Source organism: Desmodus rotundus, chromosome 1 (assembly GCF_022682495.2).
Source record: "Desmodus rotundus isolate HL8 chromosome 1, HLdesRot8A.1, whole genome shotgun sequence".
Classification (NCBI taxonomy): domain Eukaryota; kingdom Metazoa; phylum Chordata; class Mammalia; order Chiroptera; family Phyllostomidae; genus Desmodus; species Desmodus rotundus.
The window spans coordinates 23,868,033-23,895,644 of NC_071387.1; the positions used below are offsets into that span (position 1 = coordinate 23,868,033).

Genomic DNA, 27,612 nt, shown 5'->3' on the forward strand with positions numbered 1-27,612 from the left:
AAAGAAATGAAGCAAAATAACAATAGTCCCTTGGCTTATAACTCAATCTGTGTCTGTTAAAAAGAAAAGAACAAAAAACCCTGACAACTCTAAATTTGAAGGTTATAAAATTAACACAAGCTGATTAGCTACATTTTTTAGCTGATGGTCAAAATCTTCTCTTACTGGTACAGAATAACAGAAATAGAAGGCAGAAGAGAAGATAATCTTTGGACACAGTAGTAAGAAATAAAATTAAATACTTAGCTTTTAAGTAAAAAGCCCTAGATTCCTTTTATATCTCATTCTTTTTCTCAACTCTTCCCCAAACAAAAACAATTCAACTACCCATGAGTTAATGCTTGAATTATTTTCTTACTAAAAAATCTAAGTAATCATGGCATTGATATAGTTTGTCTTATATTTTACCATTTAAATCCCATGATATAATGAATTTAAGATGAGTTAGCTGATTTCATATACCTTCCAGAAAATAATAATTCTGAGAGCCTAGTATACGAGATTTCTACTTAAGTGGCTAATCTAAACATAGACATAGCCTGTGCTTCTTCACTGAGAGGACAAGCATGAAGAATTCTATTTATACGTGCCACTACTTTTTGAAGCCCACAGAATATTGAATCTTTAAGAAGTCAATGCTGTTCCATCAGGAACTGATGATGTTCCACATGATTGAAACATTAGTGGACAAGAAAAAAATGAATTTATAATGAGTCTTTTAAAGACTTTAAAAAAAATTAGCCACTCATAGGAAAACGTACTGTCCATTTGCCTTTAAATCTAGACTATCTCAATTAAGGAGCCCCCTCAAAGTATGGGGACAAACAATGTCTAGTATCATCTTTTATCCATGTGCCTTCGTCAGAGAAGACAGGAGTTGGCACCTCACATAATTACTTTAAAACTTCAGATCATAAAGCAAAAAACAAGAGCAGTTAACTCATAGAGGCAGACAACAGGTCCGTGGTGACCTGCGGAGGGAGGGTGAAATGAATGAAGGGGGTGAGCTACACGGTGACTGATGGAAACTAGGCTTTTGGTGGTGAGCATGACATAGCATATACAAATGTGGAATTATAATGTTGCATACCTGAAACTTTATAACCTTATAAACCAATGTTAATGCAATTTAAAAAACTCTTCAGGTTCTAAATAAGCAATTACACATGATTTCTAATTAAAAGTTTTATTTCAGAAAGAAGAACAACAGAGGGTTCTGGCAATATCTCCATAGCACAGAAAAGACAGGAAAAAAGTGAGTCGAGAATCTAATGGTAATATGCATGGTTTCCATATATTTTATTTTATTTTTTTTCTCTTCTTTAATTCCTGTACTTTCTCTTTCTCTTAAAAAAAAAAACCCCAAACACCTGTACTATAGATTTTACAAGAACTTAGATTCAAATTCTAATTCCCACAATTAGCTGTGTGCCCTTGAGTAACTCATCTAATCTCTCTTCTCTTCTATTTCCTCATCTATAAATTGGGACAATATCCTTATAGGCTTTTGTTAGGGCTAAATGAGATAATACATATGAGAAGCTTAATATGGTAGCTGGCACACAGTGGATGATTTATAAATGTTAATTGACCTTGAATCCTTCATTTAAAAATATAAATAGATAACAATTTTTTCTTGGCTGTTAGTATATTATTTCTATATTATGTTATTAATTCCTCAACATCCAGCATCCTTTTTGACACCCAGAAATACCACAATCAATGTTTGATGAATAAACTGAATTTATGTAATCTAGTCTAATATTGCAGTTTTCTCTAGCTATACCTAAACCTTTAAGCAGTGTAAGAATATAGACTAGCTAGTCTCCCTATTGCTGCCATGCTTAGCATGTCACCAACAGAGAGTTATGAATTGGGGTAAAGATGGCTCTTTCTAAGCATTTGTTTTTAAGTTCAAAAGCTCTTCGGAATAGTAACTGTTTGGCAATTACATGGGACTAGTGTTTTACTGAGAATTAATTTACAATTGCTTTTCTCTAAAACAGGTACTGCCTTCAGCTGCAGAAGGCGCCTGGGAGCCCAGCGAGGTTGGGGGCAAAGGGGGAGGCTCAAGATTGAAAGGAATACGACTCTCAAGTCAAAAACCAAGCACAATAATGGATGTGTAACACATATTACCTTATTTAACTCTTACAATTCCATGACAGAAGTGGTAAATTCCCGTTTCATACATGAGGAAACTTGGTTTACAGAGAGATTAAGAGATTTACTCAAGCTGACAAATTGAAAGTGGTGACACAGGACTCATGTCCAGGCCTATCTGGGCTCAGAGTTCAGCTCTTTCTGCCCCACTAGGGTGGCTCCTAGGAGTCCAGCAAAAGAGATGTGAGAGATGCTGGGGGCCTTTTGCCTGCGTCACAGGTTTGCCTAGTGTTGGTCTTTCAGAAACATTGAAAAAAAAGTGACATATAAAAATAGTTCCTAATTTTTTTAAGGACAGAGTTTCTTAGGGACATGCTAGATTTCAGTCATTGTTTTAGATTTGGTAGCTAATACTAATATGAAACAAGGCAGTGTCCCCAGTTTTTCATTAGAACAAATTTATTCTGATTTCTGATCCTTTCATTTTTCTTGCCAAATACTAAATGATGCTATTTACAGGGTCCTAATCTGCCTTCCTCCTATCAGCTATTTCTTCTTTATTTTCCAACAGGCTGAGATGAGACAAAAGCGATAAGACACTTAGATTGTAAGGATCTTTAAGGTATAAACATTGCATAAACTCAGTTTTCAGATGGTATAGGTTTGTCACTGCATCTTGGATTACTGACACATTAGTGGATAACCTTGTTAGAAGCCAAGTCTGTCCATCTCTACATTCCAAGCCCCTAATACTACACCTTGTCTTTTGGTGAGTGCCCTTAGGATGCTGTATGTGAGATGTGCATGTATGTGCAGCCAAGACTAAAATGCCCCAAATAACCAGGAACAGGTGGTTCTCAACAAGGTAGAATCAGAGGTGAGAGGCGGAGGATGGTTTGCAGTATGAGCTGCCCCACACCCCTGGACTCCCACCCATGTTATACAGGAGCACAGCAACCTCATTCCCCAAGCTTTCTGGTTATGCTTTTACAATACGTTTATGCCTTAAAATAGTGACTCTATGCATTTAAAACAGAATTTAGCATTTCAGTAGGCATTGCTTTTCTTCTTTTTACATTGATAAATTTTCTCCAGCGACTCTATTCAAATGACCTCTTTTTCTCTACTGTCACAGCCTCCCTAATGTTCTCAATTTTCACAAATGGCGCCTCCTTATCTATCAGTCTAAGCCCATAATTTGTAGATCCCTTTTACTTAGTATCATTTAAAATAGTTCCTTTATTTTTATGTCCAAAGGCTTTACATTTTAACACCAATAGCAACTCGACAAGACTAAAAGCTGAAACCAATTTAACTGCTATATCCTTTTTCTACTTTTCAACAGAAAACTTCAAATTCAAGTTAATAAAGCACAAGTTACACCCATAAGTAATTCAAAGGAAAGTAGACATGAGTCTCAAAATTTTGACCAACAGCTTTCTATAATATACCGAGATACAATAAAAGTAGTTCAAGTCAGTATTCCCGGAGATGCTGACTCACGTTTTCCATGGGCTAGAGATACATGCTAAGGTTCTTGAGATCAGACATGCTCCAAATCCTATAACCCCAAGTCTGAGGATATATCTACAGGCTTGAAAACTTATTTCCTTTCTTAAAAATCTATTTATAATTTTAAAAATTGCTTTACTTATAACTACTGCAAGATTTTCCCTCATTCTTGCATCCACTATATGCCATAGCTACTTAGTAATAAATGTTTGTTGAATAAGACCTTGGGTAAGATATGCAAACAACCTATTACAGAGGATGGACCTAAAGGATATGGCCTACAATATATTATGGAGAATAATCACTGGCATATTTTTTTAATTTGCCATGTAAATTTTAAAAGAATTCCCATTAGTATTACTGGGATCAACTTCTAAGAATCTTAAAGACTGTGAGACTTGGCTTGTAAGTTTATTGTAGATTTTATAATGATTCAGCAGTTTTGTACACTTAAAAATTATGTCACTTAAAAAAATAGTGAGCCCCCAAAAGAAATTTTAAAAACCTGATAACAAGGAAAGATGTTTGCCTGTGTTTTGTTTTTTGAAGATATGAATGACATCTTATCATTTCTACTCTTACTTTAAAACGTTTGATGTGAAAGTACTGGACCTAGGCAACTGGTATCATCAAGTGACTCTTTTCTCAAAATAACATGTACAGTTTAAAGTCTACCTATGAAAACAAAAATCACAAGTTAACAATATACAATAAAATTTACCTCGCTGGAACTGGTAGTTTGGGGCAAAGAGAAGGAGCTTTTGAAGATGTATATTCAGAAATCTTTAGGTTGTAGCGACATAGTGCTGAGCCTGTTGAAAGAAAAGTTATACATTAGCTAGAAGAGTGTGAATAAATTCTTTTATTGATGCACTTTAATTTTATTTTGTATGTGAATATTAACTCAGCATATGCAACTTTCAAACATTATAGAACATGATAGGGTTAATAAGAACCTGATTTGGTCCATGGTACCAGTCCTCCATCATTTAAAACATTTCTTCTGTGGCTAAGGGTAATAAGTACTAGAACTACCTTTATTAAGGGATTGTCTGCCATATATCAGGCTACGTGTGAGTGTGTGTATTTTAAAGAATCAAATTTAATTATAACTGACCAAACTGCATCCAGGAATGTCTCCAAACAACCACACCGAAGAAAAAGAAACATGATAAAATTCTCCTGTTGAAGAAACCAAGAGTTTTTGCCAGCATCATGACATCTGAGAATTAGGCCAAGCAGCCCATTCCCAAGCTGGTCTGTCCCCTCCTCCCATTATGCTGGGAAGTTTTAGGAAGTTACTGGTAGGGCAAGTCTCTACCTCTCATCCCATAAATATTAATTATACCTCTTACTAAAACTCTGTAAGGCAGGCATGTATTATTAAACCCACTTATAGAGAAGGAACTGGAGGCTAAGAGGTAGGTAAATGAGCTGCCCAGCAGTAGAGGTGGGCTTAAACTCTAGATCTCTTTGACCACAAAACTCATGCTCAAGGGCATATGCAACCCCTCTTTCCTATGCTCTTTATGACTGAATATTTAAAATTATTGCATGTAGCACAAGTGCATTCAGATATTACTTTTTTTCTTATTTAAAAGGCAGGAAATGCTAACCAAATAAACTGAACAAACTGATAAAACCGCTAAACTGATAAAAGGATCCTTAGTTTTCAGATAGTTTAAAACAGCTTAAATTCAGTCCTAAATTGGTTATGCAACCATCTGTTCTCTGACTATACAGCTGATATGTATCTAAACAATATATAAAATTCAGATGAATACAGTTCACCAAGCTGTTGATAAATCTTATTTTACTGACTTGTTAATTTTGTACAATAGATATTGTTAACTGAGGCAATCTAGTCTATAATCTAATTTTGCCAAGGATCTGCAGCTTTGTATCAGGTAAATTGCTTATATTTTATTAATTGATGTTCCCACCGGATTACTAATTTGGTCAAATACTTTATTATTAAATACAGATAGGAGAGCTTTCCGTCTGTATTACATAAATAATGAACTTTTATAATGTACCACCACGGCAAAAGTGTAAAATATAATGTGAAATGAAAATAGCAGATTTTAACACTGAAATAATTATAGAAATGTCATGTGAGGATGTGAGAAGAAATCAGAACGGAATATAGAAAAAAGATCTGTTGGGACAACACCATTAGAAGTGATTTTATTTCATTCAGATCTTGTCCTATCAATCAAAGAAAATTTCAGGAAGCCACAAAGCCTTCATTTACTCCAGGAATGCTGCTCCCAAACCAGCAACCAACTTGTCGAGAGTTTAAATATGTGGGCTATAACAGCATACTTACATAAACACATGCAGCATCTCTTTTTATATAAAGATAATTCAAGGAACTTAACAATGTAAAATGTTTTTAAAGAGAGACTTGAAAGTTATATGGCACCGTGCTTCAAATTTCTTCAACTTCTTAAGACAGACTCAATAGGAAATTAAGTTCCTGAAATTGTTTTTGAGTGTTCTTTTCCATTGTACTGACTTTTCTTTAAGTTAGCAAAATATGAAAACTCTAACTCTTCTGAAAGTAGCCTTTCATGTGTGAAGATAATGCCACTTGATTCCATGTACAGCAATGGCGAGCAAACATTTCAGATTAATCCCTGAAATAGCTGGGAGTCCAACTGTAGAACTGCGCATGATAAAAAATAGCAACTGTGCCAATAACTGCAAAGCACCCAATGCGATCATCAACTTCCTGATCTGAATTGTCAACTTATTTCTTTCAGAGTCCAAGATGGAATCGATTTGCACAACATAAAAGGCCCTAATGAAAGCACTGTTTCGGGCTGTCAAACACCCTGCTCCATCTGAATTCAGTGAACAGAGTCTCCATCCCCACCCTTTCTTCCTTTAAAAAAGGAGGTCAGCAGGTGCGGCAGAGTTCAATTTTATAAATGCTTTCCTAGGATAATGCTCAATGAAAGGATAATAGCCTTATCTCTGATGGTATTCTCGGACACTGGCCAGTACTAAATAGATCCTGTACTAAATGGATTAAAGGAAAAAGATCTTTACAATGTGTTCATCATAACAATTATAAGAAACCTTATACTGATTCCTGCTCAAAGGGTTGATGGACAGAGAAGTCTCAGTGAAGAATATTAAAACAACCCCGTCACGGCAAACATTTTACAGTTGTTTTTCTCTCATGTTTATTAGCTAATGCGTTTTCAGCAAACATTTTTAAGGTAGTATCTATCTTATTTTTTTTAATAGGGGAAGTATAAACAATATTAGCACAAGAGGTTCGGTCACAAGCAGTAAGACAAAATTTTTCTTCTCATGCAAAAAATAGGGAAAAAACCCATACCTGAGTAATGAAAAATCTAAAACAAAAAGCAAAAGGCTTATCTAAACCATACTAGAGAACTCAGCCAACGTTATTCAAGTGCCATCAAAATGAATGATCTTAAGACTCTAACTTCGGTATATGAATATTTGTCTCAGTAAAAGGTTGTATAGCCCCCAGAGTGTTTAACTACTACAATTTTTCCAATGCTTCATAATATTCAATTATTTATTCTTCAGCTCAATATCACTTATAACTCCCGTAAGAGGTATGTTTCCATCACCGCACTCTAAACATTACAGATGAAAAAAATTAGTAACTCTTTCAAGGCCTTATGAGCATTACTGGAAAATTTAGAAATAGAATTCTTTACTTCTAGGCCACAATGTTTCTTCTGTGTCATTCCTAATAATCATAATCAGACAAGTATTCGTAAGCTCCTGGACAAAAGATGTATGTCCCACAGACACCTCAAAAAGAACTTATTTTAAAAACATTTCCATCACCCACTCTCCAAATCTGCTCAACCTCCTCCCGTATTGCTTCAATCTTGGCTCCATCAACCATGAAATCCCCAAGATGAAATGTGGGTCTTCCATTCTCTTTTTTATCTGCTGTCCTCCCATTCCATTCAAGATATTCATGATACCAAGTCCTGACCATCAGACCTTTCTACGTTGTCCCAGACCTTCCTGATCTCTTACAGAGTCAGGTAAGCTCCTCTCCCAAAGGGTTTCCCATCTCTATCCTGCACACAACCTTCCTTCGGGACTTTGTAAAATGGGCATTAGTTGTATTACATCCCTGTCTTCAGGATAAATCCCAAACTCCTTCGCTTCAAGGCCCTCCTACATCAGGCCTCTACCTAAAACTCCAGCCTCTCTTAACATAATTAACTACTTACAGTGGCTACAGTTTAACAAGCTGCCAGGCCTTTTCACATGCTGAGTGTCCGAGTTTGACAAGAACTTCTCTGAGCTACTCAAGCTTCACCTCTTCTGTCAAGCCCTCTCTTACTCACCCGAACAAGGATATACACTGCTTAGCTCCATGGTAAAGTTAGCACATTATTTTGTAACTTTTTGATTTATGAGAGTATATATCATCTCTAATGTTACAATGTGATCTCTTTGAGGACTGGGGATGCTTCAAACTATCTGGAACCCGTACCTTGCGGCACACAGGCAGTATTCAAGCCTAATACGTGGTGATGGAAGACGGTTCCACTGCAGGTGGAGGGCACACAGTGCACTATACGGTTCTAGTATCGTAGAAAAGTACCCTTGAAGCCTGTGTGAGCCCATTAACCAACTACACCCCAACACGTTTAATAAAAGTGAAAGAAAAATAAAAAACAAAAAAGGAAAAATACCTATTTTAATCTCCTATTTCCAATTGCAATTTGTAGTAACTAAGGAAAAGGATGGACATCTTTGCAATTCCCAAGAAGCACCCTTTAACCGGCGGATGGTGTGACATCCTGTCAACCACTGCTGCACGTAGCAGGCACGCAGTAACTGTTTGCTGAGGGCGCTACCTTTGGACGGCTGTGTGCAAGACTGCTGCGAGGTGCGGTGGGGGACAACGGGAAGTTTGTCTCCTGTAACGCAAGCTCCTTGCACATGAGGACTGTGCCTCGTCTCTGTCTCTTTGGCACATACTTAATGAGTACTAATTAATTATTTGTAGAATGAGGAATCAGTTTAAACTGCATTATCAAATGTAAGAATTTTCCCCACTTTTTAACAATCCAGTTTCCCTTGCAGACCTCTGATTTAGAGGCAATCCAATCAGTTGCTAGGGTTTATCATTTCATTCATCATAAATGATATCAAGTCCAATCTTTTGATTCACTGCACCAAAAAAAAAAAATCCATAATGACTCTGTGGTTTAAGTTGTATTGTGACTGAGTAGATAATGAGAATCAAAAGTCTTAATATTCACAGATTTTACCTAAACGGATCACATAATCTGTCAAGGTTTTCAACGGCAAAATAATGATCACTGAGGAAGCACCACGCTGCCTGGCTCAACTCAAAATCTGAGCGTGGTCCAAGTGGCAAGTCACAAAGCTCTCAGAATTTATACAAACTACGGTTCATGGAAGAGGCACTGTTAAATGGGAGTCCTTTTTTACAAGCTACAAATGGGGCAAAACAAAAGGAAAATGAAATTTCTGCCAGTTTACTACTATGTTACAAAAACAAAATATACATTATTAAATAGTTTGATAAGAATAATGCAAAAGGTCATAAGGAATTCCATATAAAATATTAGCACCTACTAAGAACATGCTTAATGCCCCTAACTTAATCACAGGTTATTTTCATTTCTAAGTTGCTGTTCAGAATTTAGATGGCAAGGGGAAAGAATAAAAAGACATGCAAAGCACCTGGCAGAGTGCATGGCACAGAGCAGGTACCAGTAAATGATGTTCTGAAAGAAAACGCAGGTCTCAAGTATGATTAATCCGCTCAGGGCTGGATGCCTGTGCTGAATGATGGGGCAGTGGAGTCGAGTGAAGGGTGGTCTATTGGCCAGAGGTGGTGGTCAGACCAGAAGGAGAGAAGGGAGAAAGGAGGGGGAGAACTGAGCCCACACTCTCTTCCCCTCTCTTTGCCTCCTCTTGTGGTCTGGCTGGGTTGAGATGAAAATCTCACGTAAAGCTGAAGTTAGCAACAGAGGGAGAAGGATAATTCCCCCTCCTACAAGGTACACATTATTTGAGTTTTCAAAAATAATGATAATAAAGAGGACAGAGACCAGTTAAACAGAACATGGAGGGAAGGAAAGTTGATGGAATTCATGCTCTGCTGAAAATAAGAACTCAGATGGGAGCTCTCACCAGACAATCTCAGTTTCTCTGCGGGGCAGATGTAAGGTTAGGAAAGGGGAAGAGCAAGAGGGCTTTAAAAGAAGTGGCATGAATAATCACTTGGAGAGTATGTGCAAGACAGATGAATGAATAAATAAGATGAATTATTTAAGAGATGAATAAAAAGAACTGATTTCACAGCAATTCTGGTTACATTGAAACTAAACAATTTACCTGCTGGTAACAACTTGGATACAGAACTGAGCATTGGATATAGTACATTGAGAGAATGGGAAATTACTAAGTGGCAATTGCTACGAAGAGGGAAATTCAGTCCATCATTCATTCGGAAAACATTTATGAATAGCGACTATGTGAAGTCCTATATTAAGGCTGGGATATTCTGAGATGAATACAGTATGATCTAGCTCCCAGGAAACTCATGCATTACTGCAGGAAAATGATAAACAAAGAAGTTTAATACTGAGTCCTTGTGGTTTTGGCAACTTTAATATTTTTAAAGCAACTTTGAAACTGTTTTATTCCCTAGCATCATATATTATGAGTTGTATCATATATAAACTATGAACCATAATAAAATGCACATATGTTGACCTACCACAGGACTCACGTATAAGAACTTACACTTTTACATTCATCTAAATTCTTCTGCTTGTCTTTCCAAGCTCTTGGCAATGCGGCAGCATCTCGACATAACCAACCTCACTTTCAGCTATTTCCTGCCAACTTTCTATTCTAGTCACACATACTTGACAGAGTGGTCCACAAGCTTAAGTGTCCAAAAAACCAATTCCTCTATCTTGTCTAAGAGAAACAAAGAATTGAGAAATATTTTATTTGCCTAATAAATGCATTCCTTACAGGAACCAATAGCTTTCCTGTATAAAAATTTTAAATAGTTTGTAAAGGCAACAGAAGTTCATATGAATAAATGGTTGTAAATGCTAAAAAATACTACCATATGTTGTCATGGAAACTTAAACTCCTTTGAAAATGACTTTTATCTTTTCATTCTGGTAAAAAAGATGTTATTTTACGTTGCATTTTAAAATAAGGTTTAAAATTATCATTAAAAAATTAACTGTCATGCTTTCTCTTTTGTGAACATTTTAATTGTGGCAGAAGGCACATGATAAAAATTTAGCATCTTACCCGTGTGTAAGTGTCCAACTCAGCAGCACTAAGCGCATTTACACTATTGTGCAACCATCACCACCACCCACCTCCAAAATTCTTCATTTCTTGCAAAACTGAAACTCTTTATGAATAACACAACTTCTCCTTCCTCTCTCCCACAGCCCCAGCAACCGCCATTCTACCTTCCGTGGATATAAATTTGATTATTCTAAGTACCTCACGTAAGGGGGCTCATACACTATTTGTCCTTTTGAAACTTTTCACTTAACATAGCGTCTTCAAGGTTCATCTGTATTGCAGCATGTGTCACAATTTCCTTTCTTTTGTCAAAAACTTGTGGTGAAAACAACAAAATGTATCACCTTAACCATGTTTACAGTGGTGTATAGTACATACAAGACTGTACATAGTGGTGTTAATTATCTGCACATTGTTGTGCAACAGATCTCTAGAATTTTCCATTTTGCAAAACTGAAACTCTATTTCCATTGGACGCCACCTCTCCATTTCTCTGTATCCTCAGCCCCGCACCCACCATTCTACCTGCCAGGAGTTTGACTACTTTAGATACCTGTGGAAGTGGAATCATGCGGTATTTGGTTTTTTTTGTGCCTGGTTTATTTTTCCTAGCACACTGTCCTTAAAGTTTATCCATGCTGTAACATGTAACAAGATCTCTCTGTTTTTTTTAAGGCTAACATTCCATTGTAAGTATGTACCACATGTCATTCATCAATGGACATTTAGGTTGCTTCTCCCTCTTGGCAGAATGATGATGCAGTAAACATGAGTCTGTTAATAGATCTTTGAAGTCCTGTTGTTAATTCTTTTGGATATACACCTGAAGGCGAGATTTCTGGATAATCTATTCTTTTTAAGAATTTTAATTTTTTTAGAGTAGTTTTAGATTCACAGCAAAATTGAGAAGAAACAAAGATTTTTCCATATACTTTCTGCCCCCCACATGCATGCCCTCGCCCACTATCAACTCCCCCACCACAGTGGGACAGTTGATACAACTGATGAACCTACAATGACACGTCATAACGTCTATATGCAGAGGGACCCAAAAAACCCTGGAATTATTTTATGGAGGGCGGGCCCCTTGTAGTACAAGCTTCCCCAACTAGGTGAATGTTCTAGGAACCCATCCGTATCAGTGTACCAGCTGGCATTGTTGTGAGAGGCTGCATTTGGCTTCAGTGAATCTTTTTTGAAGACTCTTTGGTCAATGCTTCTTCCCATTTCATGATGGGTGATTTACAAGTGCACCTGCCTACACCGCACTGAATGTTCAGTTTTTGACCAAAAACGGTATGACCCCCATGCCCTAATCTCCCTATTCACCCAATCTCACCCCAAGTGACTTTCTTTTGTTTCCCTGGATGAAAAAAGTCCTCAAAGAGAAATGTTTTGCTGATGTGGAAGAGGTGAAACAAAAACCAGCAGCCTTGACTGGTGTGGCTCAGTGGATTAAGTGCCAGCCTGCAAACCAAAGGGTCGCCAGTTCGATTCCCATGTTTGGGTTGCAGGCCACGTCTCCAGTGGGGGGGGGGTGTGAGGGGCAACCACACATTTGATGTTTCTCTCCCTCTCTTTCTCCATCCCTTCCCCTCTCTAAAAATAAATAAATAAAATAATAGGAAAAAAACAGCAGAAGCACTAAAAGGCATTGAAATCAAAGAGTTCACAATTGTTTTGAGCAGTGGAAAAAATCTCTCAAGAGGTGTATTGCATCAAATAGAGTGTACTTTGAAGGTGATCGGAGTTTAAAACATGGAAGAATAAATACACAATTTTTAAATAAATAAATTCTGGGGTCCCCGCTCGTAGTTTACATTAGGTTTCACTCTTGGTGTTGTGAAACCTTTTTATGGGCATGGCCAAATGTATCCTTTCATGTATCCATCCTTAGGGCACTTTTACTGTCCTAACAATCCTCTATGGTAATTCTATTCTTAATTTTTTTCAGGAACTTCATACTGTTTTCCATAGTGGATGCATCATTTTACATTCCTACCAACAGTATTCCAGCTTCTTTGTGTCCTCACCATCATTCGTTATTTTCTGCTTTTGTGGGGTGTTTTGTTTGTTTCTGATTGTAGCCAACCTACTGGGTGTGAGGTAGTCTCTCACTATGGTTTTAATTTGCGTTTCCCTTATGATTAGCAATAGTCAGCATCTTTTAATGTCTTTCTTATTAACAGCTTGTATATCTTCTTTGGAGAAATGTCTGTTCAAGTCATTGTCCATTTTTTAATTAGGCTGTTTTAGTTGGTGGTGGTGAGTTGTAGGGGTTCTTTATATAATCTGGGTATTAACTCCTTACCTGGACATTACCCTTTACAAGATTTGCAAGTATCTTCTCCAATCCCACGGGTTGTCTCTTCACTCTGTTGCGCCCTTTGATGCACAGAGTTCTGAATTTTGATGTGGTCCAATTTATCTATTTTTTCTTTTGTCGCCTGTGCTTTTGGCTCATATTGAAGAAATTATTGCCAAATCCAATGTCATGAAGCTTTCTTCTATGTTTTCTTCTAAGAGATTTATAGTTTGCTCATGTACTTTGGGCTCTTTTGTCAACTTTTAACAATTCACTCTTACAGATTTGGAAATTTCCCACTTACACCTAAATTCTCTCTTAAAGATATTTCTCTCTGAAATTATTGATTGAGCTCTATATATTTGAGGTCAAAGGGCCTATATATCTTCTAATAGAAGTATAGCTATCACAATATGTGGACACTGGGGGCTTCCTCTCTATTATAATTTCATAGTTTTTCTATTTGCTTTTAAAAATTATTATCTTCTCCATCTTCTACTGGTGGGCTTCTTGATGTTGCCGTTATCATTACTTTCTTAATGCCTAAACTGTTTGCAAACAGCTGCCTCAGAGGGGTGAGGGTGCCTTTTTTGCTAGTTACCAATTTAAGAAGTCTGTTTTCTAAAGAATGTTTATTCATTGATATGTGTGAACACCTGCAAGACACCGTGGGAAATACAAAGCTGCGAGACTCACCAGGAGGGTCTTCTAACAGGTCCTTACTAGGCCACACTCAGTTTCATCCTGCTCAGAAGGGTGCTGGCCTGGAAACAAAGCACGCCGGCAGGAAACAAGGGCATTTCTTCCCTACGAATCAGCACAGCAGGAAATACCGCCAACAAGGAACCAGCTCCCTTTTGGCCTTCCAGATGACATGCCAGGTTCAGGGGCCCAAAACTCATATCCAACAGGTTCAAGAGAACATGTTAGAACAGCAATCCCCAACCTTTTTGGCATCAAGGACCAGTTTTGTGGAAGACAATTTTTCCTCAGACCAGGTTAGGGGGGAATGGCTTATAGCCTGCCCCCAGATGTAGGTTAATTGTCACTGGCCACTCACTGATAGGGTTTTGATATGAGTCTGCAAGCAACTGATTTATTATGGTCTCTGTGCAGTCAAACCTCTCTGCTCATGATCATCTATATTTGCAGCCGCTCCCCAGCGCTAGCATCACCCCCTCACCTCCACCTCAGCTCATCAGGCATTAGATTCTTATAAGGGGTTATAAGGATTGCGCAACCTCAATCTCCTCCATGCGCAGTTCACAGAAGGGTTTGTGCTCCTGTGAGAACCTAGTGCTCCTGTGAGAACCTAATGCCCCCACTGATCTGACAGGAGCCGTGCTGCTGTGTGTACAGCTACATCCTGAAGCTGCTCAGGTGGTAATGTGAGCTATGGGGAGCGGCCGTGAATACAGACAAAGCTTTGCCTGCTTGCCAGCCGCTCACCTCCTGCTGTGGCACAGGGGTTGGAGACCCATGTGTTAGAAGATAGCTCAACACTACATCATAGCTCTAAATGCCACGGTAAGACATATAAACTTTCATTTTATTTCTTCTACCAGTGATTTCTGAGCAAGGAATTAACATGATTGAAGCTCTAGGAATATTAATATGGCAACAGCACTTAAGAGAGCTAGAAGTAGAGAGAGACTGAAGATAGGAAGACCATTGCATTCCACTGGTGGAATAATAAAAATATTTTAAGAACAGTAGCCAACACTGTTTTTTTAATGTACTTTTTGCCAGACGCTGATCTAACCCTTGTCCTGTATTAACTCTCCATAACAATGCTATGAGGTAGTTCAGGAACATACATTATCCCTATTTCATAGATGGAGAGACTGAGGCATGGAGAGACCAGGTAACTCGTCCAGGGTCTCGCAAGTGGAAGGACCAATGTGTGAACCCAGATAACCGAGCTCTAGAGTCCATACTCCTAACCACTCGACAACACTACCTCCCAGAGTACACGGTATGTGCTTGCATTGTCTAAGGTTTTAGGAAAACCCTTAAAGAGTAACTCATCCCGCCCTAAGAAACCTGATAATACGAGGCTGACAGTTCTGATACCCAACTCAGCACATCAACACATCTGAGGATATTGTGCGGGAATAGAAAATGAGATCTTAAAGGGCAGTTGATACCTCTTTATTCAGTGCCCATAAGTATCCAGTACTCTTCACACATCATTTCATTTAATCCTCGCAACACTCTACGACAGGGGAATTATTTTAAATCCACATTTTATCAGATGAGGCTACACGTTCTGTCTGTCCTTTTTACAGAGCCAGCCAGTGGCAGAAGCAGAGTTAGAATCCAGATCCAAATAAATCCCATGCTCTTCCCACCATCATTTAGCTGAGGACAGGAGTACCTCCAGTCTGAAGTGTTTCTGCCCTCAGAGGCCAGCACCCCATCGGAAAGACTTTGGAGCCATGCTAGTCTGTGTATAGCTGTGCCCCAAAGCTGCTTCTCCACCCAGCTGGAAGTTACAGCTGAGTCAACCCTCGTTCAGACGAGACCAGGCATGTTCGGGGTGGTGCGGCCGTAGACATGAGTCAACGCTTGTTCAAAGAAACTAACAACACTAGTCTGCAAGTGGGCAGGCCTGAGGCAGCTCTGAGGATTCCTACGCACAAAATACAAACATAAAACCTCAGGAAGTTCAAAAACACAGGCTTTGGGGGCTACCGATATGTGGCCCTCTACAAAAAGAGGTTTGAAAAATTCTCGGAAGAGGACTTGGGTGAGTCACACGGAGCTGAGGACAGCACCCGGAGGTTGGAAACCCAAGAGTTCAGTTCAGGAAACTGAATGCACTTGTTTTCTCAGCTAATTCCCATACGTTCAACCTCAAAGTTTTTCAAGACTTCATTTTTTAGAAAAATGGTTAAGACATAATGTTAAATTAAAAAGGCAAAATGCAAAATTATATACATCAACACACTGAAAAAATGGTGGAACTTTGGTTTTTACTTCATTTTTTGGTGAACTTTTCAAATTTCCTACAAAAGACATATATTACATTGCTATCCAGGGGTAAAAATAAATATACTAATTGAAATACTTTTAAGAAACATCCCCCCCCCAATTTTACCTGGAATAGTCTACTAATTCCCAAATACTCAAACAGGATCCATAAAAATCACCTGAGACATTTGTCAAAAACACAAATTTCCAGAGTCCAAAGACCTACTTAGTCAGAATTTCCCTGGGTGGGGCCCAGAGTCTGGAGTTTTAACAAGCACCTCAGGTGATTATAACATTTTTTTTTAATCAAGGAAGTCCAAAAGGACTTTCAGGTCTCATTTTCTTCCTAAGGTTCTTTGATGACTTCTTTTTAACACCAGGTCAAATTTGTACTGGAATGCAAACACATGAAATTTTACAGTGAGACAGTGTCTGGGGCACTGACTCAAATGGCCTCAAGTCTCACCATTCATCTCTGCAAACTTCTGAACATCACCCAGGGTTTTCAGTTCGTGTCTTGGACATGCTGCTACACACAGTGCTTCAGACTTGATCTTCCGGTTTATCAAGTCCAGATTGCATGGATCCAGAAAGAATACATACCTAAAGCATGGAGAAAAATATTGAGATGTTATTTTGCAGAACACATTCTGGTTCACTGCATATAAGCAAAGAACATCTATTCCATACTCCTTCACAAATTTAATCATAGATGTGCAAACATTTCACAAATATGATCACAGATAATTTTTTTTAAAGAATAATTTCTTAGCCCTGGCCCATATGGTTCCGTTGGTTGGAGCATTCATTGTCCCATAAATCAAAAGGTGGCAGGTTTGATTCCTGGTCAGGGCACATACCTAGGTTGAGGGTTCAGTCCCCAGCAGGGGCACAAATGAGAGGCAACCAATCAATGATTCTCACATCAATGTTTCTCTGAAACTAACTCTCTCTCTCCCCCTTTCCTTTCCTTTTTCTCTTGTTCCCTTCCTCTCTCTCTAAAAGCAATGAAAAAAAATGTTCTCAGGCGAGGATAAAAAAATTTAAAAAAGAATATTGCTTATAAATATGCTGTAAAAGCAGAAATAAATAAATTGTAGGATTCATATTTTTCACTTTTTATAATATTTACATTGTTGTCATGTGATTTTACAATTAGAAATGATCTATTTTAGTGTTTTTTAAATAATTGATTTTAGGGTTTTTTGCATTAAAAAATTACTGGAATATCCCAATACAGCTTTATAACATAAATTGTAGTTTATATGCAAACTTTAGTTAATGAATATATAACTATATAAACTGTCTAATTATAAAAATGAACTTACAAAACTTTGGCTAATGAATATATAATTATAAAAGTGCATTATTAAATAAATAAAGTGGAATGTAGACTAGAGGGAAATGTACCAACATTTTAACTATAGTCATGTCTGGGTATTAGAATAAATTTTAATTTTCTTTTATTTTTTAGAATTCTCATAGTCTAGAAAAAATGAAAATTACTTCTGAATTGATAACTATAATGAATATTATTTATTAAAATGGTCAGCTTCATATAAACAAAATAATCCCCAAATGATAAATTTTCCCTTTTGTGTACTATACATTTATATTTTAGAAAAGGCAAGATTAAGTAGAAATTGCATGAAAAGCTTTTTAATGTTATGAAGTGGAAGAGGTATCAGCCTGCAGATGTTGTCATTTGCTGAAAGAGAAAGAAAGAGCCCAGCATTCTTCACAGAGGTCAGCAAAGTCTAATGTTGGTTAAGGGAGGGAGTGCAAATAGAAATGCAGGGCAACAGTTAAAGAACCCCAGCCCTGGGTTCGAGTCCACTGAGTCCACGGAAAGTTTTACAGAATCTTTCATCTGCCAACAGCCTTTCCCACACTGTTAAACTCTGTTGCTATACAAACTGTAATTCAAATGAGAAAGTATAGCAAAATACAAGAATTAGGTGAGAAAACTGAAAAGCAAAATAGTGATATAAAGTCCATCGAAACTTACATAATTTTATTTAACCAATGTCACCCCAATAAATTTAATTAAAAAATATAAAGTCAGTACATGTGCAGGGACAAATAATATAAAGGGGTACTGGAAAAAATTAAATAGAAAAACACAGTGTGTGTGTGTTGGGGGGGCTGGCTAGAGTGGCCTTTGCCGGTGGAGTAACACTTAACATCGCACACTTTAGTGGAGCAGGGGACCAGGGACTCAGGGTGATGTGCAAGTATAAGCTACAAACCACCAAACTAAAAAAAAAAAATTTTTTTGTAACTCTGTTAGAGACTCCAATACCATTAATGTTCTGCATAGATAAAAGGAAGGAAAGGAAGGAAGTCAGGCAGAAAGATGTGGTCTGGAAGGGGGACTCACAGACCGCTTCTGTGGCTGATGACAGGGAGCTGGCGCACAGAGATAACTTTGTCAACCTGTCTGTGGGAACCATCGCTCCCTCACTAACTGTCCCACTATCTGCCCTATCTTATTGAGCATGCCCACGCCTGGGACCCCACGCGTAAGCGTACAAAGCCAGCCCCTGGCCAGGGAACACTCAGACCCTTGATGAAGGTGTCACAAAACTTTTGAAGGTGTCATACCACCACCACTAATAATAATAATTCTATTAACAATAAAATTAATAATGGTAATGGTAGCCAGCATTTATGGAATACTTACTATGTACCCAGACACTGTACTAAACTCTACACACATTTACACATTTATCCTCACGACAACCCCATTTTATATTTCTGAAGGGGAAAGTAGGTGGGGGACAGGGGAATTGGGGTGAGGAAGAGGAGTTAAGTGCACAGTTCTAAGCGACGAGCAATGCCTTGAGAAATACCTGGAAAACCCACACGGCACTAGAATAGCAGGTTTGAGGCAAAGAAGAGAAAGCCAGAGGCTGCCAGGACCTTGCACCTGGATCAGAAACAGTGCCTTCCCTTAGAACAGATGCTCTGTCTGACGGTCCTGAGGGCTCCACCCAGACCAAGGCCAAACGTGCCCTCACTACATTTCCAACTTCTTTGATTTCTCCTAGGGACTGGGCAGCAGCCTTAGACCTCACAGGGGCCAGCCCAATCTGAATTTGCTTTCTGGTTCTCTTTCTTACTAGTTGTCTGACCTTGGGAAACATATGTATCCTTCCGAGCCTCAGTTTCCTTGCAGGTAAAACTGCACACCACCGATTTTATAGTTTGCTGTCAGGTTATTCATAATGTACACAAAGCACCTACCAGTCAGTATGTATTCAGTAATTCATACCATTGAGGAAACTAACTTTCACACACTCTACATTTGATAGTAAGGCACTAAATTCAACACTTTCTGATATGGACATAAAACAGGACTACATACTAATATTCAGCTTTCATTTGGAAATTCAGCTTGACCAAGCTGAAGCCTTGACCAAGGTCAAGGTCAATGAGCTGTCAGGTCATTAGCCTTGACAAGGACTAGGATGCCCCCAGACCTACGTAGCACAAGGAGAACGACACAGCGGGAGAGAAGAATTCTACAATGGCCGCAACACTGTAAAACTGACATTGCTCATGTTTTGGCCTGTTTACGGTTTGTGAGAATCCACTTCAACAGAACTAAAAAAAATCATTTTAAATGGTATCCTCAGGAAATGCACTCACAGACACAAACCATTACACTCAAAACTATCACCCAATTCCTTACACATTGCACATATTCACAGGCACATTCATACAACACAAGCATGCACCCGCCCACACAATGTTTAAATAATTTATAGGTGTTAGATTCAGATTCTATCAACACTGACTGGATGTTTGGGTGCTGGGAACCGTCACATTCACGAGTTTATTTGATCCTCACAACAACTTTATGAGAGAGAGGCCATCACCATTCCACAGAAGACAAAACGGAGACCCTGAGGGATTAACTACACAGACCAAGAAAGCTAGTTGGTGCCAAAGCATGAACTCAAGTCCAGTCTTACTGATTCTGAGTTTCATTCTGTCTCCAATCTACTCGATTCTCAAATTATTTCCTACAACCACAATAATCTTAACTGTTCTGTAGTAACTTTGCATATTGTTTCCAGCGTTATGAAGTTTATCCAACCCAGGGCAACATGTTCATAAGTAGCTATAGTTTAATTAGTATTTAACTGAATATTTCAGAGTAGGAAAAGTGCTTGCATTAAACACAAATTTATGATTCATTAAAATCACACTTTCTTGCATTTGATTTGAAAATGTACTTACCCAGGCAAATAAATCCTTAGGTTCAGTTTTCGCTTCAAAAGAAATGAACTATTTGTGGCAATTTAATTTTTTTTGAAATGAAACAAATACCCAATTCTAAAATAAGCATGGCCCTGGCAGACCAGATTATTATAACTAACAGGTCTACAAATGAGTGTTTTTCAACTGAGGGGGTGACAGACAGCAAGTGAGAGGCTATAAAACATTCTAGAAAGGTTTCTTAAAACTTTCAGCCCACTGTCACTATGCCACCAGGCAAACATCTGGGAAAGGGACGGGGCACAGGAATTCTGAAAAAATATCTTGAGAAACTCAGATTACATGCATTGGCCCCTGTGCCCTCCTATCCTTGCAGGGTGGAGCCCCACTGTCAGAAATAACCCAAGAACCTAAGGTAAAGGTAAATTTTATTGCTATCCTCACTAATCTCTTACTAGATCTATTAATAACTGAAGAACAACTTTGTTGATGTTTCACCCTTTAGGAGTTGGAATGAATAAAATACCAAAAGTGGGAAGTAAAGAAGGAAGAGAAGCAACAAGAGAAAAATACTCCACCAAGTAAACAAGTTGACACCGGCAGGCATGGGCGTATACAACACTCACACAGCACAATCACATGGCCTCGAGAACATCTGCAAAGAGAATTGCAAAACAGCCTACACCAGCTTTGACCTTAAAAGTTAGGGTAATGAAGAAAATTGCTTGGACTAAACTGTACAGCAGACTCTATAGAGGACCAGAGTTAAGGCTTGTAAATATATATATTGCAGTCAAAGTAATAAAAAAAAAGACAAAACTAAAAATAAAATAAGAAAGAAAACAAACAAAAAAGGAAAAATCATGGGAAAAAGAAAACATATTACAGTAGAGGTGGTTTCTGGGAATTATTGAATGGGAGAAAAAGGTAAATTCATTTCAAATTATAATTTTTGAAAAACAGTAACAAGTTATCCCCCAAAAGACAGGACAGGAGAGATATCTAAATACAACGTCAATCTGCACAGCGAATTCTAGGGGACAGATAACCAAAGGTGAAAGCAGGGCCATGAGGCAAGGAAAAGGCACTAAAGCACAGGAGCTCAGGTAAATGGACAGGAGGCACAGAAAGGGGTGACCTTTAAAGTGGTGCTCTGAGCAAGAAGATAACACTGGCCCTGGTGTAGCTCAGTGGGTTGGGTGTCATCCCACAAAATGAAAGGTCACCGGTTCAATTCCCAGTCAGAGCACATGCCTGGGTTGCAGGCCAGCTCCCCAGTTGGGGGCCTGTGAGAGGCAGCTGATTCAGCACATCGATGCTTCTTTCCCTCTCTTTCTCCTTCCCTTCTCCTTCTCTAAAATAAATAAATAAAATCTTTTAAAAAAGATAAGGGTTTTCAGGAACAACTATAAAGGACACATGGACAAAACCAAGGGGGGATGGAATCAGGGGAGGGAGGTGGGGATGGCTGGGGTGGGGGGAGCAGAGGGGGGAAAAGGCAGACAACTGTACTTGAACACAATAAAATTTTAAAAAATGGAAAAAAGATAACACTGAGTGATCCGATGCAGATAAAGATACAAGAGAAGGTTCAAAACTAGAAACTAGTTTAAACTCCTGTTTTGCTTTCACTTTCTTCATGGAATATAAGGCAAGGTAAAGAAAGTAAGTTTTATCAAGAATTTACTCTGGGCCACAAAGCATCTTAGGTGCTGTCCTCACACATCCTAATTCAACAAGAGGGAATTGAGCCTTACAAATTGGGCCACTGACTTGAACCCTGGGGAGGCCGACTCCCAAGTGTTGCTCTTCCCACCACTGCCATTCCCATTCAAACGTGGAAGAGGGAGTAAATATAATGGAGAGCCAGTTACAGAGCCATCAAGTCCACTGACTAAACTGGGTTGATCCTCTGGGACTCCAGAGCAGATGAAGCCCTTCCTGGACCCGACAGTGCTGTCCTCTGTGTGGTATGCAACACTCCACAGTAAGGACTAAATAGGATGATGGGACAATCAGCCGTTCAACAACATCACCACGTTTTTACTATGGGCCTGCTACTGGGTGAGGCCCCGGGGATGTGAAAATCAGTAAAAAAATAAAAAATAAAAACAGTTCTTGAATGCAAGTAACTTATAGTCTAGAGAAGAAAAGACAAAAACAGTCATTTCAAAATTGTGTGCTGTGTGGCAAGGCTGAGACAGCAGAGGATAAGGGGTTGGAGGAAGCATTAGGGAGCAGAGGCAGTACCTAAGCCACATTTCAAAGTAAGTAGGAATTTTTCTAGACAGATGGGGAAGGGAGCATTCTAGGCAGAGGAAACTCCACATATAAAGACACAGAATTGCCCTGGCTGGTGTGGCTCAGTGGATTGAATGCCAATCTGAGAACCAAAAGGTTGCCAGTTCGATTCCCAGTCACAGCACATGCCTGGGCTGTGGGCTAGGTTCCCAGTTGGGGGTATGTGAGAGGCAACCAATAGATGTTTCTCTCACGCATCAATGTTTCTCTCCCTCTCTTTCTGCTTTCCTTACCCTCTCTCTAAAAAATACATAAAATCTTTTTAAAAAGCACAGAATCATGAAAGACCATTATTTAAGGAGCTACAAATAACAGCAAGTACTATGATACGGTGGACTCTAGGATGGGACATCAAAAGGCTGTGTGCCAAGGAGGAGCAGGGGATGGAAAGAACCTGCAGGATCTTACAGCTCTATTGCATCAGGCAACATACTTTCAAATGGCAATGGCACGGTGACGGCCTGGGAGAGCCAGCCCGTCAGGTTGAGGGCCAGAGAGGGGAAGGCTGGACGCCAGCCGTGCTGCTCCAGAGACAGGCCTTTGCCATTAAATTGCCTCCTGCTGCCATGGCAACTCTCTGCTGCACGGCTTTTTGGAGCAAAAGGTGGCAAGCAGGTACTAGGTGTGCGAGCTGCCTCCTGCCGAATTTGGCTTCTCTCCTCTCTAATCAGGATAGAAGTACTGAAGTGGGGAAGCGGGCTGAAAAACCCCTCTGTCGCCTTCTGCTTTAGTGATTCCTCACACGTGCGTTCCCCAGAGGGGAATAAAAATGGGGTCCGATCATTTTTCCAATTATTGCCTCATATCAATTTACAATTTATAGCTCCTTTATACAGGGTATGGTATGATTCACTAATCATTCCACAAGGAAGAACACCACAGCCTAACAGAGGCTTCTGCTACTGCTAAATATAGACTTCATACAGCCGGGATCTGTACACCACCCACACGGAATCTCGCCAGCAGAAGGACTCTTACTTACTCTTTGGGTGCCAGTCATGCCATCGGGGTGGGGCCCAACGTCCCCACGAAGGGGCCAGCACACTGATGTCCATAAAACCCAAACTAACCTGACCAAACGCAACACGTCATCAACCAAAACTTTGTCAGCCCTCAACTTTCTGGAACGAAGCTAAGGGGGGAGAGAGAAACAACCTGAGAGCAACAATCCGTCTTCAAAATCATTACTCTTGATAGTGGCTGAGAGATTTCTACAATATTCAAAATGCTCCGAGGCGGTACAAACTCAGACCAGAGAACGGAAGAAAGGGACTGAGGTGAAGCGTGGGAAACCAGGCCCAGGAGGTTGATGACAGTGATGTCCTGCTTTCCCACCGTGTCCCCAATCCCAAAAAGGAAAATGCAGAAATATCCCGAGAAAGAGGTAGCAGCTGTTAAAAAATGCCTAAACATGCACCTCCCCAACCTCCAATGAAGCAACTGAGCTCTAAACATCATGGCTGCCTTCTTTCTACCTTTGCACTTGTATAGTCCTTGATTGACAGGTAACCGCTAAGAAGAGAAACTTCCATGGCCTTTTCCAGTAAATCCATAGCACTGAGAGCTGAAAACAACTTAAACCTGTGGAGGAAGCCCAGGGATCAGATTAAGACACCTACACTCAGACAATGTTTATCCTCTGACCTCACCTCCCATTGGTCTGTCCTTTCTGTTCCTCACTCTGGCACACTCTCACCTTGGGCACTTGGTACTTTTACCTGCCCGGAATGTTCTTTCTCCAGATAAGCAGCACAGCAATTGTTAGCTCCCTCACTAGCTTCCAGGCCTCACTCAAAAGTCATCTTTTCAACAGAGCCTTGCACAGCCACCCTATCGAAAATGCTAACTCCCTATTCTGAAGTGCCTTATCCATCTTTCCTGCTTTATTTGTTTCTCCTCAGTGCTTACACTCACTACCACGCTGCACAATCGACTCAATTTATCTGTTTATTATCTGTCTCCACAGGTAGAACCAGCTCCCCGAAGGCATATATATTTGACTGCCCAATTCATCACTACATTCCCAGTTCCTAAAATAGTTCCTGGAATAAGGAAGAAGCTCCTTTCCTATTTGTTGAATTAATAAATGGATGGTAATTGTGTAAGATTTTGCCAAGTGAGGTAGAGGGAGAGGGGAGGTAAGGAAGAAGATGTATTAGGTAGGCTGAAATACTTTCATTCATCCAAGAGAAATTTATTAACATCTCTGCCAGGTGCAGGGCTAAATAAACACTAACAACACCATGATAAATAAGACCAACACAAACAAGTGTCTCCCTTCCCAGCATTTATGGTCTGGAAAGTAGTGAGGCAATTATAAAAGAGCATGGAAATGAAATAGCAGAGAAAAGAGGATAGCCAGGGATGCATCAAAGGGCCCCATGCATGGAGAGTCAGGATAGGAGTCCAGAAGAAGTTAAATCTAAAGCCAGGGCCTAGACAATGCGTAAGAATTAGTGGGTGTGGAGGAATGGAGGCGGGAGCTGGGAGGGCACAGAGCATGGAATGGCTTACAAAGTGAGAGCAGAGCATAACTGAGAAAATGAAAACTGTCAGGACGGTGGAGGTGAGCTGTGATGAAGGACACAGATGGCTGGAGCCACATCATGTAGGGCCTCATACGTGATATTAAAGATGTTAGGAAGTTCATCCCAAAGACACTGGGAAGCCACCGAGAGTTCAGCAGCTGCAATGTGGAGACTGAATTAAAGACGAGCAAGAAAGTAAGGAGATAGAGCTCAGGAGGCTACGGAATCTCTACCAACGAATGATGACTTCGACTAGAGTGGAATGGGAATGAAAAGGAAATGTCAAAAGCATTTAGGCACAGCTTTAAAACCTGATGGCTAATTATATGTGGAAGAAAGAGAATAAATTAAGAATGATTCTTAGCATCTGACTTAGACCAGGGAGGCGAGGGCATTCTATTCTTATGTGGACTCCTGTTGCGTTCAGTAAGACAGGGGACTCAGGAGGAAGAGTGGAGTATAAGGGGGCAAAGGTCATGTTCCAATTTTAGACCGTTTGAGTCTGGGGCCTCTGTGGACTGTCTAAGTGGACTTAAACAGCTGGCTGTAGTGTTCTAGAAGGAGACAGAGACTTTGGAATTATCAATGTGTAAATGAAATGCACGAGTTTACCAAAGTGAGTGTATAAAGTGAGATTCTTTTCCTGGGTAAGAATCTGTGACCCTTCTGAAATTGCAAGCAAAATTTCATGTACAAATTCACATGTAGTTTTCCAGAGAGAGAGACTCCACATTTCATAGCTTTGACCAGATTGTCGAGGGCCCCAAAGAGATTAAAACTAAGAGTAAAGTAAGACATGCGAAGAGCCAAAAGAGATACTAACATCAGGAAACAAAGGCATGAAACTGGAAATGCATGGGGCAAAACTGATTCTCCTATGTAGCTACAGCAACTCTGTAGCAAGGAGCAGCAATTCTGCTCCTGATACACGTACTATAAAGGGAGAAATAACTGCCAGATGGGAACCAAGTGTCAGTCATCAAACTGTGTTCCTCAGACTACACCGAGACAAGAAAGCAAATTAACACACCTTTCAGAAATATTTCACAAAAGCTACAAAAAAGAAAAGGTTTTCTATTTAACCTAGTTAACTGAAAGAATACTCCTAAACCCAAGTTCATTGTCAATGTTACAGAGTCAAAGGAAGTCATCCCAAAATCAACATGTTCCAATATTGATACTGAGAAATATCTGCTAAGGGCCAATACCCAATATCTGCTAATACCCAAACATTTACTTTCCTTTTTAGTTCAACAACTTTATTGATATGTAATTTATATATTCTAAAATTCACCTATAAACTGTACAATTCAGTGTTTTGTACAATTCAATGTTTTAAAGTACATTTTACAAAGTTGCTCATCTATTACCATAATCTAATTTTAGAACATTTAGTTACCCCAAAAAGAAATTTCATACCCATTAGCAGTCACCCCTCATTCCCTAATCCCCAGCCCTATGCAACCACTAATCTATTTTCTGTCTCTACAGATTTGCCTATTCTGGACAGTTCACATAAATGGAAATCATATATGTTGTCTTTTGTGACCAGCTTCCTTTACTTAGCACAATGTTTTCAAGGTTCATCTAGGCTGTACTTCATTCATCAGTACTTCATTCCTTTTCATGACTGAGTAATATTCCACTCAGTCATGATATGTCACTTCTGTTTACCCATCGTTTGGTACACATTTGTGTTGATTTCCCTTTGGGCGATTATGAATAATGCCACTGTGAACATTTGTACACAAGTCTTTGTGTGGACATATGTTTTTATTTCTCTGGGTAGCTGCCAAGGAGCAAAATGGTTGGGTCATATAGTTATACTATGTTTAACATATTAAGGAACTACCAGTCTGTTTCCTGGATCAGGCACACCAATTTTACGTTCCCAGCAGCAATGTATGTGGAACCCAACTTCTCTACATCCTTGTTAACACGCGTAACTATATGCCTTTTTTACCGTAAGTATACTAGTGGATGTGAAGTGGTTTTGATTTGCGTTTCCTTGATGACTAATAATGTTGAGCATCTTTTCATGTGCTTATCGGCACATGTACAATTTGAATTCTTAGGTTTCCTTAGATTTCTTCTTAACCTTTAAGAAAGACAGAATAAAGCAGAGACAGCCACTAGATAATGTCACAAGATTATGAAAAAAATTGTATTACAAGAGGAAGTAAGCACAAATGTCGAGAAGGAAGAGCACTTAGGCAGGGTAAACGTCAAAGGACTAGAGGCAAGAGAACGGCTCCAGTGGGCAAGAACATGCAACTGGAAAGAGAGGGGCTGTGGTCAGAATGGGGAATTTCTCCACAATTAGTGTGAATTGATTTTACAGGTAGA

The 27,612-nt window shown here is 39.3% G+C and overlaps 1 protein-coding gene across 3 annotated transcripts in view; it reads right to left on the minus strand.

Annotated features, from left to right (window-relative positions):
* SLC44A1 (solute carrier family 44 member 1) overlaps positions 1–27,612 on the minus strand; it is a 157,704-nt gene that overhangs the window by 68,942 nt on the left and 61,150 nt on the right. For all 3 annotated transcript variants that reach the window (XM_053922062.2, XM_053922060.2, XM_053922058.2), the window contains exons 4-5: positions 16,680–16,816; positions 4,337–4,427 (exon numbers count right to left, since the gene is read on the minus strand). In XM_053922062.2, the coding sequence (XP_053778037.1) occupies positions 4,337–4,427; positions 16,680–16,816 (228 nt within the window). The remainder of the gene's footprint in view (positions 1–4,336; positions 4,428–16,679; positions 16,817–27,612) is intronic.